The 18648-nt window shown below is 38.2% G+C and overlaps 1 protein-coding gene across 1 annotated transcript in view; it reads left to right on the forward strand.

Moving 5' to 3' along the window:
• Positions 1 to 1835: 1835 nt before the first annotated feature.
• LOC124799234 (coiled-coil domain-containing protein 25) overlaps positions 1836 to 18648 on the forward strand; it is a 46117-nt gene continuing 29304 nt past the window's right edge. Inside the window, exons 1-3 of the mRNA XM_047262774.1 lie at positions 1836 to 2002; positions 2082 to 2129; positions 10145 to 10236. Coding sequence (XP_047118730.1) covers positions 1978 to 2002; positions 2082 to 2129; positions 10145 to 10236 — 165 coding nt within the window. The 5' untranslated portion in view covers positions 1836 to 1977. The remainder of the gene's footprint in view (positions 2003 to 2081; positions 2130 to 10144; positions 10237 to 18648) is intronic.

An 18648-nucleotide genomic window follows, 5' to 3' on the forward strand; every position in this document is an offset into this window, starting at 1 on the left:
CTTGTTCATGCAGCTAAACATACTTACAGTACAATCTTTGTAGATATTAAAAACCATACTGCATACAAGCACACACTTAAGTAGTTTACGTGTAAATTCAGATCTTCATGACTACAAAACATGTATCTCTAAGAATATGCATGTAGAAATAACAAGAAAAACAAAAACTCAAAACTATGTGAGCCACTATGGAATATAAAGCTTTATAAAGCTCTGCCGCTCTGCATCAGGGGAACATAGGATGAAGGAAAATTTAAGTCAGAATTGAAAAAATTTTCTGATAAATAAATATTTTAATGGCATAGAGGAATATTTTGAATCCTTAAATCACTAACTGATAGGTGTATTGTCAATATCATATTGTTCTCATTGTCAATTCTATGTCTCGTTTATACTCCTTTAAGTCTAAATTATGTGTAATATATATAAATATAATATATAATATATATAAATCCATCACATGTGGTAGATGTTGAAAGAGCATGTAAAAGAAGAACCCATTAATTAAATGTTTTAATTTTCAACATAATGTTAATTTTATGTGTTTGATAGAAACTTGTAATATTCTGCTGTGCGTATTCTTGGCAGTTTTATGACAATTCCTATATCGTGTAAATGATGCAAAGGATGATAATAAATATAATGAAATGAAAACAGAAGATCGTACCAGACTTAAGTACCTAGGTGTCACAGTACTAACAACTGCAAAATGTTTCACAAAACGTATCAGAGAAAGCAATGGAAGCAGTAATGGCAATCCATGAATCACAATATATCAGCTCCCTTAGCCTAGAGACAGCAATGGCATCATTCAGAGCCAAAATCTTCCCAATACTGACGTACTTCATAGAAATTATCGGACCATATTTTACAGTGAAAAACCTAACGACACTAGAAAGAGTGAACGCTACCTATATAAATAAAGAATTGGAGTGTTGTAAACAACACGATCCTACTGGTGAGGTAACCCTTCCTCACCGAAGACCAATGGTCCTGATGCTACCCAACAGCAGCGCTTTGGAAAATCTACTTGAAACATTGAAGGAAAAAATGAAAGATGTACCTCTAGAATCTTACAGCATTGGCGATATGGTTCAAATGGCTCTGAGCACTATGGGACTTAACATCTTTGGTCATCAGTCCCCTAGAACTTAGAACTACTTAAACCTAACTAACCTAAGGACATCACACACACCCATGCCCGAGGCAGGATTCGAACCTGCGACCGTAGCAGTCGCGCGGTTCCGGACTGAGCGCCTAGAACCGCTATACCACCGCGGGCGGCATTGGCGATATGATTGTCCGAATATGGGCAGAAGGAAACTTCGAAATGAGACACGTGATCACCAGAATGGCAGTCCATGATTTCCATTACCTTAGTTGCATCAACACGTCATATCATGAACCAAACGCAATTGGTGATTGTAAATTTTGTAATCAAATATGCAAACGTTACCATATAGAACTCTGTACCAAAAGGACACGGTCAGTCAGTTACTACGCAAATCACAAAGTGTAAAAATCTCTAATTTCGTTTATTATTGTCAGTGTACTTTGAATTTGTATGGCTATTTTGATGCAATACTTTATTGTTATTTCCTCTGATCAGCCGAAACTGGTTGCAACCGTCCAATGGTCGCAACTCAAACAGCTTACACGCTGTCACAAACCACGCGATCTGGGAGAATGCCTGCGTGTTCATCGAACACATTCACGTGGTTATACCTGTATTTCGAAGGAATCTAACCTAGTTTCGGCTTGTTGCTCGAGTATATTTGGTGGTCGATGTATTGGTCGAAGTCAGAAATAAATATACCTTTTCGTTGATGTATGCTACAGTGTACGTGCTATCTTTGCGTCATAGGTGTCACGGTGGTGAATATGATTTTAAGCACGTGAATGTTTGTTGTGTGGAGTGTACTGTGTTTATTATTTAGGCGCAGTGTTGACAATTTGTGTTAGGAGAGTAGAAGCACAATGGTTTTTTATTTCACCAGTAACGGTAATAGTTTTAAGACAGATGAGCCTGATTTAAGAATGAATATTCTTCCGTTGCTTATGAAATTTTATATTTTTTCCAGTCGTGTCACCACCAGTGACATTGTTTATGGGAATAGACAAATTCGAAAGTAAGTATCTTTCATATTGGTCATTTTATTGTCTCACTCTGTTTTGTAAGGACATGACTTATTGACTTATGCCGGGTATTTTTCTTGGCGACTACTTGTAATGTTGATGTTGTGGTCTAAAAGAAGAGCCTCGGCCGGTAACGACATAAAGCCGGAAAATCAAATACAAATAAAATCCAGACTCGTACAGCAACTTATTATGTTGATTGGTTCATGGATATTTAATATCACGCCATTAATAATAGCATGTGTATATAGAAGCTTAGGACATGTAATGGACATTCGTTCGTGACATAAATTCATAGGAGAGAAAGGAAAGGGTGATGAACTACGTAACTTAAACCATGTTTAATACTAGTTACCGTGCGCATTCAGAAATTTCACCTGGAAAACCTCTCGTGATTAAAAGTGAAGTTATAACGGCTGTTAACGCCTCATATTTACGACCGTGATGGATTTCTTAGCGTTCGTCACTGTCGTTGCATTTATTCCGTTCAGTACCCGAGAGTTTACTTCAGGTTGCAGCAAATTTAGCGATAAAATAGACCTCTTTTTGCCCATGGGCATTACGGTCGACACTTTTTTTTGTACATGTGTAAAACATAGTTTTTTGACCTACAGCTTAGTTTAGTTTATCATCATCCTTTTCATCACGTATATGATATACGAATCGCCGTAATAGAGCACAGCATACCCATGGCAGAATTCTCTAAACTAAATTATAATAAATATAGAAGTAACATTTTACAACATAATCGGTAGAGTGAACAAATGTATTGCTGTTATACATGCTGACTTAAGAAGTAAATAATGATTTGACACACGTGCAGTACACTTTGAGAATAGTTAAAAGAGTGTACAAACAAAATATAAAATTTACAATGAGAACAACATGATTCAAGTGACAATGGAGAAAATACAAATATTTGTTATTGATTTAGGAATTCAAAATATTCATCTCTGTTAAAAAAATTATTAAACAAGTAAATTTTTAATTCTGATGTAAACTTTCACTCTTCTTGCCCATATTCCCTCAATGCAAATTGACAGAGCATTGTACAACTTTATTCAATAATGACTTACATTTTTGAGGTTTTGTTATTCTTGCTCTTTCTACATGCGGATTCTCACTGATACACGTACTGTAGTTATGGAAATCCGAATTAATACAGGCACTGCTCACATGTGTTGTTGTATACAGTACACTTGGATAAGTACCAAGATGATACTGTACTGTAAGTATTTTTAACTGCACAGTAAAAACTTGGAACTAGTCTGTGGAGAGCTGTGTATAATAATTCTAATGACTGTCTTGTGTAATTTAAAAATGTCTCAAGTGAGATGTTGTTACATCCCAGAACATTATACCATGAGATGCAATAGAATCGAAATAAGCAAGTACAGTGATCTTGAACATTGTGTACTACAAACTCTAGAAATTATACTCAGTTCAGAACATGCAGAATTGAATAATCTTTCCAGCTCAAGTCATAATCAATGTGCATACTCAAAAATTTTGTAGTCCGAACTGTTGTAGCCCGAGGTGAAGGTTAAATTGTAGGACATAATTTGGTTATGAGTTGGCAAAGGCAACAAATGTGTCACGACAATAACTTGTGGTGGTATTTTATACAGTGCTCATTTTGTAGCTAGATATGGTTCCTGAAGTTTCTAATGTGTTTGACTGCGTTGATAAAAGAAACCTCCCTTGCCAAACCCTCCATATTCTTGTGGGGACTCAGTACTTGTTAGATAAGTATGAGCAATTCAATGACAAAGCAGGTGCCATAGTGGTGGTTTGATGTTGTTAGGGTGCATTTTATTCTTTCGCTTCAGCATGTGCCAAGAACGTATTAATGAGATCCTAGATAGGAGGAAGGATAGCAACAGTTGTAAATTTTTAATCTGTTCATTGCAGAGTGATTTGAGCTCCTCAGTAGCTATATTCATTGCTATATGAATAAAAGAACATAGTGAGAATCAGCCATTAAAATATAAATTAATACCAAATCACAACTGCATCAGCTTGTAAACTGTAATATTTGTACCTTCCAACTTATGATGGCTCATAGGAGATAAAATCATACATCACACTGCTATACATTACAGACAATTAACTTATAAATGAGCTTTCCGCTTACAGTTCTGTGTAGCTAACCTTGGCATGTGACATCAGTAGTAACTAGTGCCCTCTGTATTACAGCTATTTGTATTCTACATAAAAAAATATTTAAAAATTAAAACATAGTAGCCTTAAATAAAATTACAGTGGTATTCTTAAATGCTGAAATACTTTCAGTAATTATGTTAAAACCAGAAGGAAGACTCAATATGGGTGGCACAAAGCAAAATACTAATATTTGTTTTTGTAGAAAAACTAAACTCAATACTGGTATTAGTGCCCTTGTTATTGATACTCCAAAGAATGAGCATATTACATACGTAAGTAATACTGGTACGGTGACTGGTGACCTCAGATGTTAAGTCCCACTGTGCTTAGAGCCATTTGAACCAATACTGGTATGTCCCTAAGGAATACGCCAGAAAATTTATCCAGTTCGCAGTTCAGTTTACTTTGTGACCGCTCTTGACTTTATAAACTTTGTAATACAATAACAGAAATGCCCAAAACATTACATTAACATATACTCTGTACTATTTTAGATTGCTGTCTAGTAAACTTTGTGCTTTAACAGATGTAAGCCAACATAGAGGGGGTCTCTTTTTAGGAATTTTGGAAATGGTTGTGCACAACTTTTGCCAAAAACTGATTTTTTAATTAAAAAAAGAAGCAAAAACTATCAGTAGATGGGTATATGATCACAACATGCCATGTTCCACCTCCGTAGCTATGTGGTCAGTGGGGGTGAGTGCCACGTGGAGGACCTGGGTTCAATTCCCAGTACTGCTAGGGATTTTTCCTTTGTGGGAAAACTGGGACCGGGTGCCAGGTGAGTGGTGTGCTGACCCCCACACCCCTCCATACGCATATAATGATGCGCTTGGTGGGGGATGACATGGCAGTCAGTTGGAACCAATGGATACAGTAGGGCCTGTGGACAGAGAGTTATGTAAAAAACAACTGTCCATTTTCTCAATATTATAGTTATGAAGTATCCTTTTGTTATTACTACGAGGTGCAACAATATAGTAATGAGACTGATGTGAAAAAAAAATGGTGCTTACTGTTTTAGTCAAGTTTAGTGTTGTCTCCTTCAAAGTAGTTCCCTTCTTGTTGCACACAGTTTTTCCAGCGATTCTGCCATTGATGGTAACATTTCTGGAACTCATCTTCTGTAATATCCTCCAAGACCCTCATCAAGCTTTTTGGACATCTTGTGTTGTTTGAAAATGGTGTCCCTTGACCGACGTTTTGACTCTTGGAAATAGAAAAAAGTCGCACTGAGTGATATCTGGTGAATAAGGTGGCTGTGGTAGTACTGAACTTTCTTTTGAGGTAAAAAATTGCTGTACTGACAGAGCAGTATGGGATGGTGCATTATCGTGATGCAGAATCCAATTATCAGCAATGTAGCACAGTCACAAAGAACTCTTTTACGAAGTCTTTCTAAAATGTCTTTGTAGTAATATTGGTTAACTGTTTGTTCAGGAGGCACCCACTCTTTATGAACAATTCCCTCGGAAACAAAGATGCACACAAGCATGCATTTCACTTTTGACTTTGACACGCGAGCTTTTTTTTTGGTCTGGGTGATCCCTTTGAGCACCATTGCTAACTTTGGCTTTTTATCTCTGGATCGTACTGAAAAAACCAACTTGCAACACCAGTGATAATATGGCTCAGCAATTCTGGATTGATTTCCGTTTGCTCTAACAGATCAGCTGCCACATTTTTTCGTGTTTGTCGCTGTTGTGGTGTGAGATTTTTGGGGACCATTTTTGTACAAATCTTTCTCATACCAAGCTCTTCAGTTATTATTAGATGAACCATTTCTTGATTGATGTTCAGTTCTTCTGCAATCATTTTCATGGATAATCTTCAATCAGATCGTACGAGTTCATGCACTCTGGCCAAGTTGACATCTGTCCGTGAGGTTGATGGTTGTCCACTGCGGTCTTCATCTTCAACATTTGTTCTGCCTTCACTAAACATTTTATGCCAACAAAAAACTTGAGCCCTTGACATAACCTCCTCTCCAAAAGCCTTCTGAAGCTTACCGTAAGTTATCGTCGCATTTTTACCCAATTTAACGCAAAAATAAATGGCATACCGTTGCGCAATATTATGCAGTTCCATTTCCGTGATGAGAGACACAAACGTGTTAACTTATTACAGCACAACTCACGACAGAGCAGTTGCGTCAATGTGCCACTTGGACTAGAAGCAGCTTATAGACCAAGGTCAAAGATATTGTCCCTACACAAGCCTGCAGGGTTGCCACATCTTGCAAAGCAAAGCAGTTTCATTATTTTATTGTCGCACGTTGTATATATAAACCTTTTCATCCATAGGTCAGTCATTTTTAGAAGCCTGTACTCGCCAGTTCCAAAGTGACATTGTACCTACGTCAGGATTATGAGCCAACAGAAATTAGTCATACCTTACTTGCTGCTTTCAGTTCCTGCCTATCTGTCGTAAAGCCAGTGATGTAGTTTTAAAAAAACCTCCCATATGAAGCATTGCCAAATCTATATTCCATTCTTCCAAACACTGCAACAAAAAGTTTCACTGTCTTCCCCTCACCCTTCTACTCTGGTCCTCTTCACTGCACTCCTCCCCTCTCCCTTGCTTTAGTTTCCCCTCTTTCCTTCCACTGCCCCCTCTTCCTTGTGCACCCTTCGTTTTTCTTATAGAGTAATTGTATCTGAAATTGTTCCTCCAAGCTTTGGAAAGATTTGGATCATTATGAAGAGCATGTTTTTCTGCCATAGTGGTTAAGGGAAAGATTTCCTTTGTGAACACTTTACAATTCTTTGTACCTGTGACTTGGTCTCGGTCATATACATCTTCTTCCTTTCTTCTATCATTTAAGATTTTTCTGCCACACTTCTGTACCTTGCTGCCACAGTATTTTGGCATAGAATCTTCTGGCGATCTTCAGGTGTCCGCTGGCAGAAGTGTACTGAGGAGTTCTCTGGCATAACCAAAGATTGTGGTACCTCTGGTTGATTTTGACCTGTGATGTCATTAATATGGTGGACACACTTATTTTGAGCTTATACAATATGGTGACCATGACTTTACTCATTACACATGTGAACAGACACAAATAATACAAAAAATATTTAACTGCAGAAATAACATGAAACTAACAGGACAACCGTGAGAATTTGGAAGATTTTGGGTGGTGTCAAACTAAATGTACAACAATCCTAATAATGACATACCATAACTTATACTAATAGAACAGTCAAGCACATATATACTCAGCAAAAAAACAGTGCAAATAAAAAAACTGGCATTGAAAATTTCGCTTGATCTATATAGCTCAAAAGAAGTCCATGATACCATGAACCCAAACGTACCTTCAAAACCTGGTACTGGAAATTTCCCTTGATCTACTTTGCTCAACCGAAGCTCATGAGGCCAACAGGCAATGACTATCATTGAAAATGTGACCTGACCAAAATAAAAACTCACTCCGTGATACCCACCAGTATCAACTAATAATTATGAATTTTATGTAACAACCCAACCCACAAAACTCATAGAAAACTACTTCAGCAACAGTGGAGGTACTAAATCTCAAAGAAAATTACACGTGCGCAACTTCCCCCCTCCCCCCCCCCCCCCAAATAAAAACATAACTAACAAAAAATAACATCAGTCATAATGTGGGAAAAAAAACATTGTCCCAACAATACACACTATCTATCTCCCACTCCACCTTGCACTTTTTTGTGGTAGGATGATTATATTATCATTATTTTAGCATTTACAATCTGTCAAAGAACAAAAGTAAGGATGAAAAATAAAACTTGAAGCTTGGTACTTTTTTTAGTATGTATTAATCTTGAAGATAAATCAATTACATATGTGCCAGTAAGCCTTTATATAACTGCATAAATTGCCAGTTCCCTATCCCCAGTATTCTTCTAAGTAGCCAGTCTCCAAAGTATTAAGACCCTGCATGTCTGTTGCTCAAGTGCATGCAGTGCTGTGGGCATCCCCTGTGGTGAAAGCTGCCCTCATTGCTATCAAATTGAACATCTTCACGTTGTAAAACTGCAGAAACGACACTGACTCACACAGACCACGAAGTGATTCTGTAACTGGATTCCCTTCTGCATCTAACTGGAAACTGTCCTGATTGATAAGAGTCACAGTGTACTGTTGCCAGTACATGACAGGAGGTAGCCAGAATGACTGTTGAAATATTCTGTCAGCAAGTTACAGACATCCAACGGTTTGCCCAAAATTTCATGAAATGATCTTTAGGGGGAAAGTTTTAGGCCTAAGTTTAAGTTAACACATTTAAGATGTTTATTATTACTTTTTTCAAAGACAGTATTATCTAATTATATCAGAATTTTTATATTTGCTTTTAACGAATATGACATAGATGCATGTCGGGTAAAGATGCATGTGAGAGGAAAGCAATTGTACTATTAACAAATTACAAAATGCTTATTTGAGTAAAGCTCCAACAGACTAGAGTAGAGTTGTCTCCAAACTGAATTTTTCTGTGAGTTATATTTGTCATCTTAAACATGAGATAGCTAAACCTAGCGATACATTACATGTCCAGAAAGTAAGTACTGTTTTGGGGAAAACACCATCGAAAAACGTTTTTTATTTTTTTTTTAAAGGAAAGAGTGTTTCTGAAGATTTTTTCCTACATAGTTGCCACATTGTTAAGACATTTGTCATAATGTCAAACCTTGCCTATGTCCTCTTCATAGAAAGATACCATCAGTGAAGACAGCCACTACTGAGCCCTGTTTTATGCATCATCATTGTTGTCAAAATGCCTTCCTCAAAAATCACACTTTGAATCCAAGCACAAGTGATAGAAGGTGTGAGATCGGAGCAGTACGGCGGGTGATCAGACTGCTCCCACCTGAATTATTGACCAAGGTTTTTAGTGACACCAGCAGAATGAGGACGCACATGACCATGAAGCATTACAATGCCTTGATAGAGCATTTCATGCCCTTTGTTTTGAATTGTACACCATAGCTTTCTTGTATCACACCGCATTGATAGTTTCACCTCTGAGAAGGAACTCAATAAGCAGAATGCCCTGTGTCACTGAACACAGTGGCCATATTTTTTTTTGCCGACAGTGTTGTTTTGAATTTTAGATTTTTGGGAAATCGATAGTGCCTCCATTGTGACATGACAAACCCAAGTTTTGTCATCGGTCGCAATTCTGTTTTTGAATTCATGCCCCTTGCCACTGTATTGGGTCAGAAATGTCAAAGCATTGCCAAGTCAGTTCATCTTGTGGACAACCGTAAGCATTTTTGTAACCCAATAGGAGCACAATTTGTGAAAATTTAAGTGATTTGAGGCAATTTCAGACCAAGCTGTTTTTGAAGTTTGTGGAAACTCATCACAAAGCATTCTTATCCACTTTTTGCTTCATCGCGAACATTAGTTTGACCATCATTTAATTGTTTCACCCACTTTCTCACCATTCCATGGACATTTTTCGCCACAAATCTGTACAAGTTGGCAATGAATTTCAGCTGGTTGAATATTCTTTGCATCCAGAAACAGTATTACAGAATGCACTTCACAGTTGGCAGGTTCAGAGATTGCTTTTAACATTTTGAACAATTACTAACAAACATAAACACAACACAATCCGGCTGTAAAGGGGTAAGTGGAAAGACAGTGAATCAGAGACATAATTTCGAATATGCTAACTGTGATGCTAGTGCTGTAGTGGCAGTAGAGCGAAACTACTTACTTTCTGAACATGCCTTGTATTAACTATCCTTGTGACACTTGCTAAGTTTACAAGATTCATGACCTTGAAGCAGATTTCCTTCTTGTACTAAATAAAAAATGCCATTTCAATAGCAAATATTGTATTTTTGTTTTTCAGATGAAGACCTCATCAAATGGGGATGGCCAGAGGATGTGTGGTTTCATGTTGACAAGGTTTCATCTGCCCATGTGTACCTAAGACTCCACCCTGTAAGATATTCCACATACTATGTGACGTAATGGAAATGATGTATCTATGAGCACTGCTTTGAAACCACTGAGGTGCATATACTATCTTGAAATATGTCTTTTATGACACATGTTCTTCAGCATAAGGGGTCTTAATTTTTCTCTAATGTAACTATTGGCAGTGAAAAATTTATGGTGATTTTCCACTTCTGAAATTGATCTCAGCAACCTTCCTGTAGTGGAGAAAAATTTATTTTATGAAGTGTGAAGTGATTTGGACCCAGTGGGTTATACATGTGCTGTATTGATTACACTTTCAGTATTGCCAAAATGCTCAGCAGTGTTAGATGATGAAAATGTTAAGTGAGGGCTGTTGTCAGAAAAAATAGTTAATGGTACCTAAGTAGACCAAAACAGTTTTAAATGTAGGATGATCAACCTCTCTTTCTTGTGTGTATCTCATCTCTTCTCATCATTTCATGTTAGTCTTTTGAGTGAAGAGTGAGAGAATAATCTTTATGGACCATTGTATGCTGAGCTTCCCTCATTTATTTCTCAGTGTACAGTTTCATATGCAAATTAAGAGCGTATTAGGTATTCATCAGCTTATTGTAACATCAGTATGGAGAAGACAACAGTAAGAGAGAAAACCACAGGTTTGATCTGTAATGTAGGCACTTTTGACCAGTGTAGTACAAGCCATAAAAAAATCAGAATAACAAAAAAAGTAATTCTACCAATGTGAAAATAACAAAGCTGAGAGGAAGCCAAGGAAATGACTAGAAACTGGTAGTTACTAGAATGGAGAGATAAGGATTGACAAAGAGAGACTGGCTCTTAGAGCACCATCCATATTATGCTTTTTCACAGTACTTGTGAAATGGAGCCATGAAATGACGTTCAGGATTAATTTATGTTTATGAAATAAATAAGGATGGAAAGAGCATGGCAATAATATGTTCACATATGAAAGTAGCAATAGAATAGTCTGCAAGGTTAAGAAGAATAAGAAGTAAGGTGACAATGATGCTATCATAGGACATTGTACTTAGAACAACTTTTTTCCCTTAATGCCAAAATGGAAAATTTAATTAAAACTTTTCATTCAAGTGGGAACTAATATATACCACTTGTTTTGAACTTTAAATGCACTTTGGTTGGTAAGTTAATGGCTGCTCTTACAGCTTTTTATTGTGCTTGTAATTGTATAAATGAACTGATCTTGTGGAGTATATTCCAATTAAGAAAAATATTTGATGTTAGTGAAGAACCATTTATAGATGATTTAAACATAGGCATAAAATGTGACATAAGTAAATTTGCATCTACATCTATATACAGGGTGTTACAAAAAGGTACGGCCAAACTTTCAGGAAACATTCCTCACACACAAATAAAGAAAAGATGTTATGTGGACATGTGTCCGGAAACGCTTAATTTCCATGTTAGAGCTCTTTTTAGTTTCGTCCACGTACGCTCAATGGAGCACGTTATCATGATTTCATACGGGATACTCTACATGTGCTGCTAGAACATGTGCCTTTACAAGTACGACACAACATGTGATTCATGCGCGATGGAGCTCCTGCACATTTCAGTCGAAGTGTTCGTACGCTTCTCAACAACAGATTCGGTGACCGATGGATTGGTAGAGGCAGACCAATTCCATGGCCTCCACGGTCTCCTAACCTGAACCCTCTTGACTTTCATTTATGGGGGCATTTTGAAAGCTCTTGTCTACGCAACCCCGGTACCAAATGTAGAGACCCTTCGTGTTTGTATTGTGGATGGCTGTGATACAATACACCATTCTCCAGGGCTGCATCAGTGCATCAGGGATTCCATGCGACGGAGGGTGCATGCATGTATCCTTGCTAACGGAGGACATTTTGAACATTTCTTGTAACAAAGTGTTTGAAGTCACGCTGGTACATTCTGTTGCTGTGTGTTTCCATTCCATGATTAATGTGATTTGAAGAGAAGTAATAAAATGAGCTCTAACATGGAAAGTAAGCGTTTCTGGACACATGTCCACATAATATATTTTGTTTCTTTGTGTGTGAGGAATGTTTCCTGAAAGTTTGGCCGTACCTTTTTGCAACTCCCTGTATATTCTTCAAACCACTGTGAGGTGCGTGAAGGGGGTACATCCCATTGTACCAGACATTAGGGTTCCTTCCTGTTCCATTCACGTATGGAGTGTGGGAAGAATGATGCCACTCTGTGTGCAGTAATTATTCTACCCTCATGATTGCTATGTGCGCAACATGAGGGGATTGTAGTAGATTCCTAGAGTAATCATTTAAAGTTGGTTCTCGACACTTCGTTAATAGACTTTCTTGAGATGGTTACCCTACATTATCTTCAACAGTCTTCCAGTTCAGTATTAAATGAACCTTTGACCATTCACACTGCCCTCCTCTGTATATGTTCAATAGCCATTGTTAGTCCTATCTGACATGTGTCCCACGCCCTATCTGGTATGGATCTTGCACATTTTAGCAATATTCTAGACCAAGTTACATGAGTGACTGATGATAGACTGACTGCACTTCTACAGTACTCTACCAATAAACTGGAGTTCCATTTCATATCCCTACAAAGTGCTATAATGAGGTATTTGTATGAGTTGGTTAATTCCAAATGTGACTCATTGATATAGTCGTAGACTGCTATTTTTTTTTATGTGGACAGTTTTACAATTCTGAACATTTAAAGCAAGTTGCCAATTTTTGCACACTTTGAAATCTTATTACGATCTGATGATCTTTCAGACAATACTGTATTATAGATTAACTGCAGCATCTGCAAAAAGATTGTGGTTATTATTGCCGGCAAGGTCTCTAATATTCAACATGAGCAGCAAGGGTCCTATCACACTTCCCTGGGGCACACCTGAAGTTACTTCTACCTCTGATGATGACTCTCCATCCAAGATAACGTGCTGCATCTCCCCTGCCAAAAAAACCTCAATCCGATCACAAACTTCACTTGGTACCCCATTAATAATAATTTTGACAATAAGTGTAGGTGTGGTATTGAGCCAAATACTTTTTGGAAATCAAGAAATACAGCTTCTACCTCTTTGCCTTGATCCAAAATTTTCGGTGTCATGTGAGAAAAATACGAGTTGGGTTTTACATGATCGATGTTTCTGAAATACATGCTGGTTGGCATTGAGGTGGTCATTCTGTTCAAGGCAGCTCATTATGTGTGAACTCAGAATATGCTCTAAGATTCTGCAGCAAATCCATGTCAAGGATATTGGACAGCAGTTTTGTGGATCAATTCTACTACCCTCGTTATAGACAGGTGTGACCTGTGCTTTTTCCAAGAGCTGGACACAGTTTTTTGTTCGAGGGATCTATGATAGATTATAGTTGGAAGGAGATGAGTCTGGTGGGCTATAGAAGGATCCAGTTATCATTTTATCCCCACCCACTGGTACTGAGTCTTGTCCAAACAATAGTCTTGTCCAGACGGTCTCATCAGTTTCTATCTCAGTGGATTTTATCTTCTTGTCTGCTGTGACAAATACACCACCTCCATCTCCTGTGTGTGTATCCTTTCGATATACACTTAAATTTTTCCCAAAAGTCTCACTGCTACCAATTTTAGCTTATAACCAGCTTTCTCTACCTAGTATTATGTGAGCTTCACTGCTTTTCGTGAGCACTTCAAACTCTGCCACTTTTTTGCCAATGCTTCCACAGTTTACCATTAGGAAATTAATACTGTCATCTGTGGGGGGCATTTCTCTCGAACTTACACTTATACTTCTGAGTGTCCTACAGCTGTCATTATCTGGATTGGATAAAGAGTCGCCTAATCTAAAAAAAAAAAAAAAAAAAAAAAAAAAAAAAAAAAAAACCTTGTTTGCACCCCACACACATTCAACTACCTGACTAGCAGCCTCTGATGTGTAGTGCACACCTGACCTATTTAAGGGCACCGCACAGTTCTTGATCCTATGGCACAAGTCCAGGAAGTTGCAGTCTAGCTTTCCACAGAACTTTCAATGTCTCTGGTTCAGTCCTTCCACTCAACTCAGAATGTGAGGGCCACGATCAGTTCTGAGGACAATGCTGAAAATTGTGAGCTTTGTTGAAACTCTACGTGCAAGGCTGGTCTTCTCAGCCTTCTCTATCAGTCGCTGAAATGACTCGAGAATGACCTTGGAGCCCAGACAGCAGACATCGTTTGCTCCAATGTGTGCCAAAAACTGCAGTTGGTTGCACCCTGTTCTGTCAGTGGCTTTCAAAATAGCCTTTTCAACATGTTGAATGAGACCCCAGACATACACACTGAGTGCACCTGGTATCCTGTCCCTTGCTGCCATTTCCCTGGGGGATACCGTTATTTGCTGTACATTTGAACTGCCGATAGCTAATAGACCCTACCCTTTTGTGTTTGCATCCTCCTGACACAACAGATTTAGTTTCAGTGAAGGAACCTCAAACTTGTTGGTCAGGGGGATCGGTACGAAAGACCCTGAGTCCTCCATAGTTCCTGCCCACCATGTACAGGATGCCTAGATATACCACTGACACACTGCTCACAGTCAAGTGAACAGGTAATGACAGATCCTGTACTTCTGCAGAGCAGACAGCATACAGGCGAGGATAGTACCTGATGGTTCAGGTATCACGGGTACACAACTCCTGGGAGCTCTTCCAACACACTGATTCGCAGCAGCTGCCAATCATTAGACAGTAGTCAGGGTGATTGCCAGCTGCTGACAAACTTCAACCAACTCATCCCATGTTTGAGAACAGCATTCACAGTGGGGCTGCATTTTGGCTGGCCCAGTATGTGTTACAGGATAGTGAATAAATAACTGCTGATTATCTTTTCACCTGTTGACCTAAAAAAAAGTATTAATTCTCTTTAATAACTGAAGCAAATACACAAAATGATACTTCTAACATGATAACTGAAAAGCTTGTGGTGAAAATTAATGGTTTCCCTGAACTTTTTGAGGTTAATTATAGTCTATAGCAAACTGAAAAATAAAGTTAATTTACAATAAATGTAGATAATATATAGGAATACTCCTCTTTAAGGGAAAACTAGATATAATACAATATGCTAGATAGAAAACCTGCTACAGTAACTAAAACTCAAATGATGACACTCTGCAAATTGCTTGTAGATTATGCAGAGGACAATGATAGCTTCAGAAAATTCTCAAAACTGTATGTTTATTTGTATTTATATACAACAAATTCAGATTATTCTTTTATGTGAACTGAGAACCACAAACACTGATTTGCCATTAAATAAACTACGTATCCAAAACACACGTACTGGTAACTTTTGAAAATATAGTTTTGTAAGTGTCCGACAATTCTCAAACTAACCTATTTCTCATGTAATTGTACAATGAAATTAGAGAATGATTGTTGTGAATGAGGATCAGCTTGTTGTTGTTGTGGTCTTCAGTCCTGAGACTGGTTTGAGGCAGCTCTCCATGCTACTCTATCCTGTGCAAGCTTCTTCATCTCCCAGTACCTACTGCAACCTACATCCTTCTGAATCTGCTTAGTGTATTCATCTCTTGGTCTCCCCCTACGATTTTTACCCTCCATGCTGCCCTCCAATACTAAATTGGTGATCCCTTGATGCCTCAGAACATGTCCTACCAACCGATCCCTTCTTCTGGTCAAGTTGTGCCACAAACTTCTCTTCTCCCCAATCCTATTCAATACCTCCTCATTAGTTACGTGATCTACCCACCTTATCTTCAGCATTCTTCTGTAGCACCACATTTCGAAAGCTTCTATTCTCTTCTTGTCCAAACTGATTATCGTCCATGTTTCACTTCCATACATGGCTACACTCCATACAAATACTTTCAGAAATGACTTCCTGACACTTACTTTTCTCAAAAATTTTAAAAGAGCATAATTAAATTTAAGCCTGAAATTGACAATAACAGTACTGGTTTATCGCAGCACTTGCAAATATTTGAAATTTCAAAATATATCACAATACAGAGTGGTATAATAAATGAAAGAGTTGCAGAAGCAATGTGAATTGTAAAATATGCAAATCTAGAGCTTTAAATCAGCATATGATCCTGTAAATGCAGTCTCACATAAGGGAAAATTCCTAAGTCAGCTTTTATTTATAAATAAACATCCATATTGCATGGATTTTTCACCAAGCTGATTTTGTACATACTTTTACACTGGCATGCCGAAGAAGAACACTGCAGTTTAAGTTTATCTCGATCAAAATTGCTAGAATGTGCAGCACCAACAAAGCACATTTTCTGCCTGTTGCAGCTAACAGTGTTACATACAATCAAATTACAATGTATTTCATATGTGTTGGTCGTTGTTTTTGATGATCACGTGCAAATCTCTATTGTGTGTGTATAGATGGGTTAAACGGATAGTCAGTAGTTTTATTCGTCTCCATGGAAACTTGAAGAGTGCTGTGAAAGTTAATCTATATGTTGAAGGTTGTTTGGTAGCTGTCACCAGTTGGCAATCTTAATTAGTAAATTGAAGTTTGAGAACAAGTATATTGTGCTGTTGTGGTAAAAATATATACAACAAACTTGAGAACTTCATGAAATTATAAGATGAAATTTAGGACATTTTCCGTATTGAAACAGAGACTAGAAATATGCTGGAAGGGGAACAGAGGAGTGAAATTTGTGAATTATTGCCCCTGGAAATAGTTCTGTAGAACCAAAGTATTTGAGGGTGATAATCCAAAACGACAATGACAGTGATAATGATGATGGAGGAGAAGAAGGAGAAGGAAGAGGAGGAGGAGGACATGAACAGAAAGTTCTTCCGAGAGATTTAAGTATAACAACCATTGTTTGATACCAGACATGAGACATAAGAAAATAACTTAGATATATTTCCACAGTTTTCATGTGATAAGAGGCAAAGTGAAGAGTCTGAATCATGCTAGGAGAAGAATATGCATGCCCTAAAGACTGATTGCTCTATTTTTGGTAAAGGTAAGCCCCTTGTGACAGAAATGTTTCAGGAAGTTTGTTTCAGATTAATATATTTTCTTGTTTTTACATTGTTTACAATCGTTTCAAAAACAATAACCAGCAAGTATGTTACTGAAGACTTGGTGAAATCGTAAAAAGTAAATGCAGCTGTTGGTCAGTAACAAGTAGATGAGTATAGTTGTGTAAAATACCAGGCCTAATGCAGTTGTGTCATACAGCTGATAACAATAAGCACTATACGTGAAACAGCTTTTTGCAATAGTTCTGCCGCTTTCCACATTTTACAAGAATATAATTGGTATACCTTCACTCACGAAGCGTACAATTTCAGAGAGCATGTGTCCATAAAATTCACAGGCCCGCTTATAGAGGCCACGTGCGTCGGCCCCCTGGCACTGTCTGGTGAGCCTGGTGGCATAATTTAAGTGATCGCAAATGAGTGCTTGGCCTATTCTTTATGCTGATTGTCCAGTAACTGTTTTTAGTGCTGCACACAACCTGTATCTTACGTGTTGTTTAAAGTACTATGTTCCTTAAATGGTGCTTGTTCTTGTTACAACAAACTTGGTGACGAGCTCCGTGTGTTGGTATCAGTGCTAAATGAGCCGCCAAATATCTCGATTGAAGAAATACTCCATCTCATGTCCCAGGGGCGAGCTTTTGTGGAACAACAGCAGGCTCTCACTGCCGCTCTCAGCCAAGTGGTGTCTGCGTGTTCGCGGCAGGTTACTCTCCTGTCAGTGCAACCGTTGCCCTTCTCGTCTTATGATGGATCGGCTGAAGATTGGGGTTTCTATGAGACACAGTTATACCAACATTTCCAGATTTTTTTGCATGGGCACCGCAAATCTGTGTAAGGCATCCTTTCGTTCCTGGCTTTCACCACACATGTATCAGGTGGTGTGCCAACTTGCGCCTTTGCAAGAACCGGCCAGCTTATCATTTGATGATATGTGCAAGCTTGTCTTAGCATATTACTTTGACAGAACACATGTCACTGCAATGCGTGTAGAATTTTACCATTCTGAGAAACTCCCAAACCAGTCTTTCAAAGCCTGGGCTGCAGAATTAGACGGATTGAGACGTCGTCATAAATTTGTCACTAGTACCCATCACGAATCCTATGCTGATCACATGGTCCGTGATTTTATTATTCGTCTGATTCCAGATAGAGAAGTCTGTGAAAAAGCACTTTAACGTGAGAATCCGACACTTATGAATGTGCTCAATATGGAACCAGTGCATTGAAGTGTCATGGGCCACAGGCAATCAGATTTATGTGTGTTAGAAGTTGCTCAGTCAGTCCCTGCTAGGCATGCTGCAAGTGTACAGAATTGCAGTGGTACAACAGAAACTATTGCAGTGGTACAACCTTCAACTTAGCATAACAAGGGGCAGTGTCGATTACTTCAATGGCAGCAACAGGCCCCGGCACAGCAGTGGCTGCGTCCTTC

Source organism: Schistocerca piceifrons, chromosome 5, assembly GCF_021461385.2.
Source record: "Schistocerca piceifrons isolate TAMUIC-IGC-003096 chromosome 5, iqSchPice1.1, whole genome shotgun sequence".
Classification (NCBI taxonomy): Eukaryota; Metazoa; Arthropoda; class Insecta; order Orthoptera; family Acrididae; genus Schistocerca; species Schistocerca piceifrons.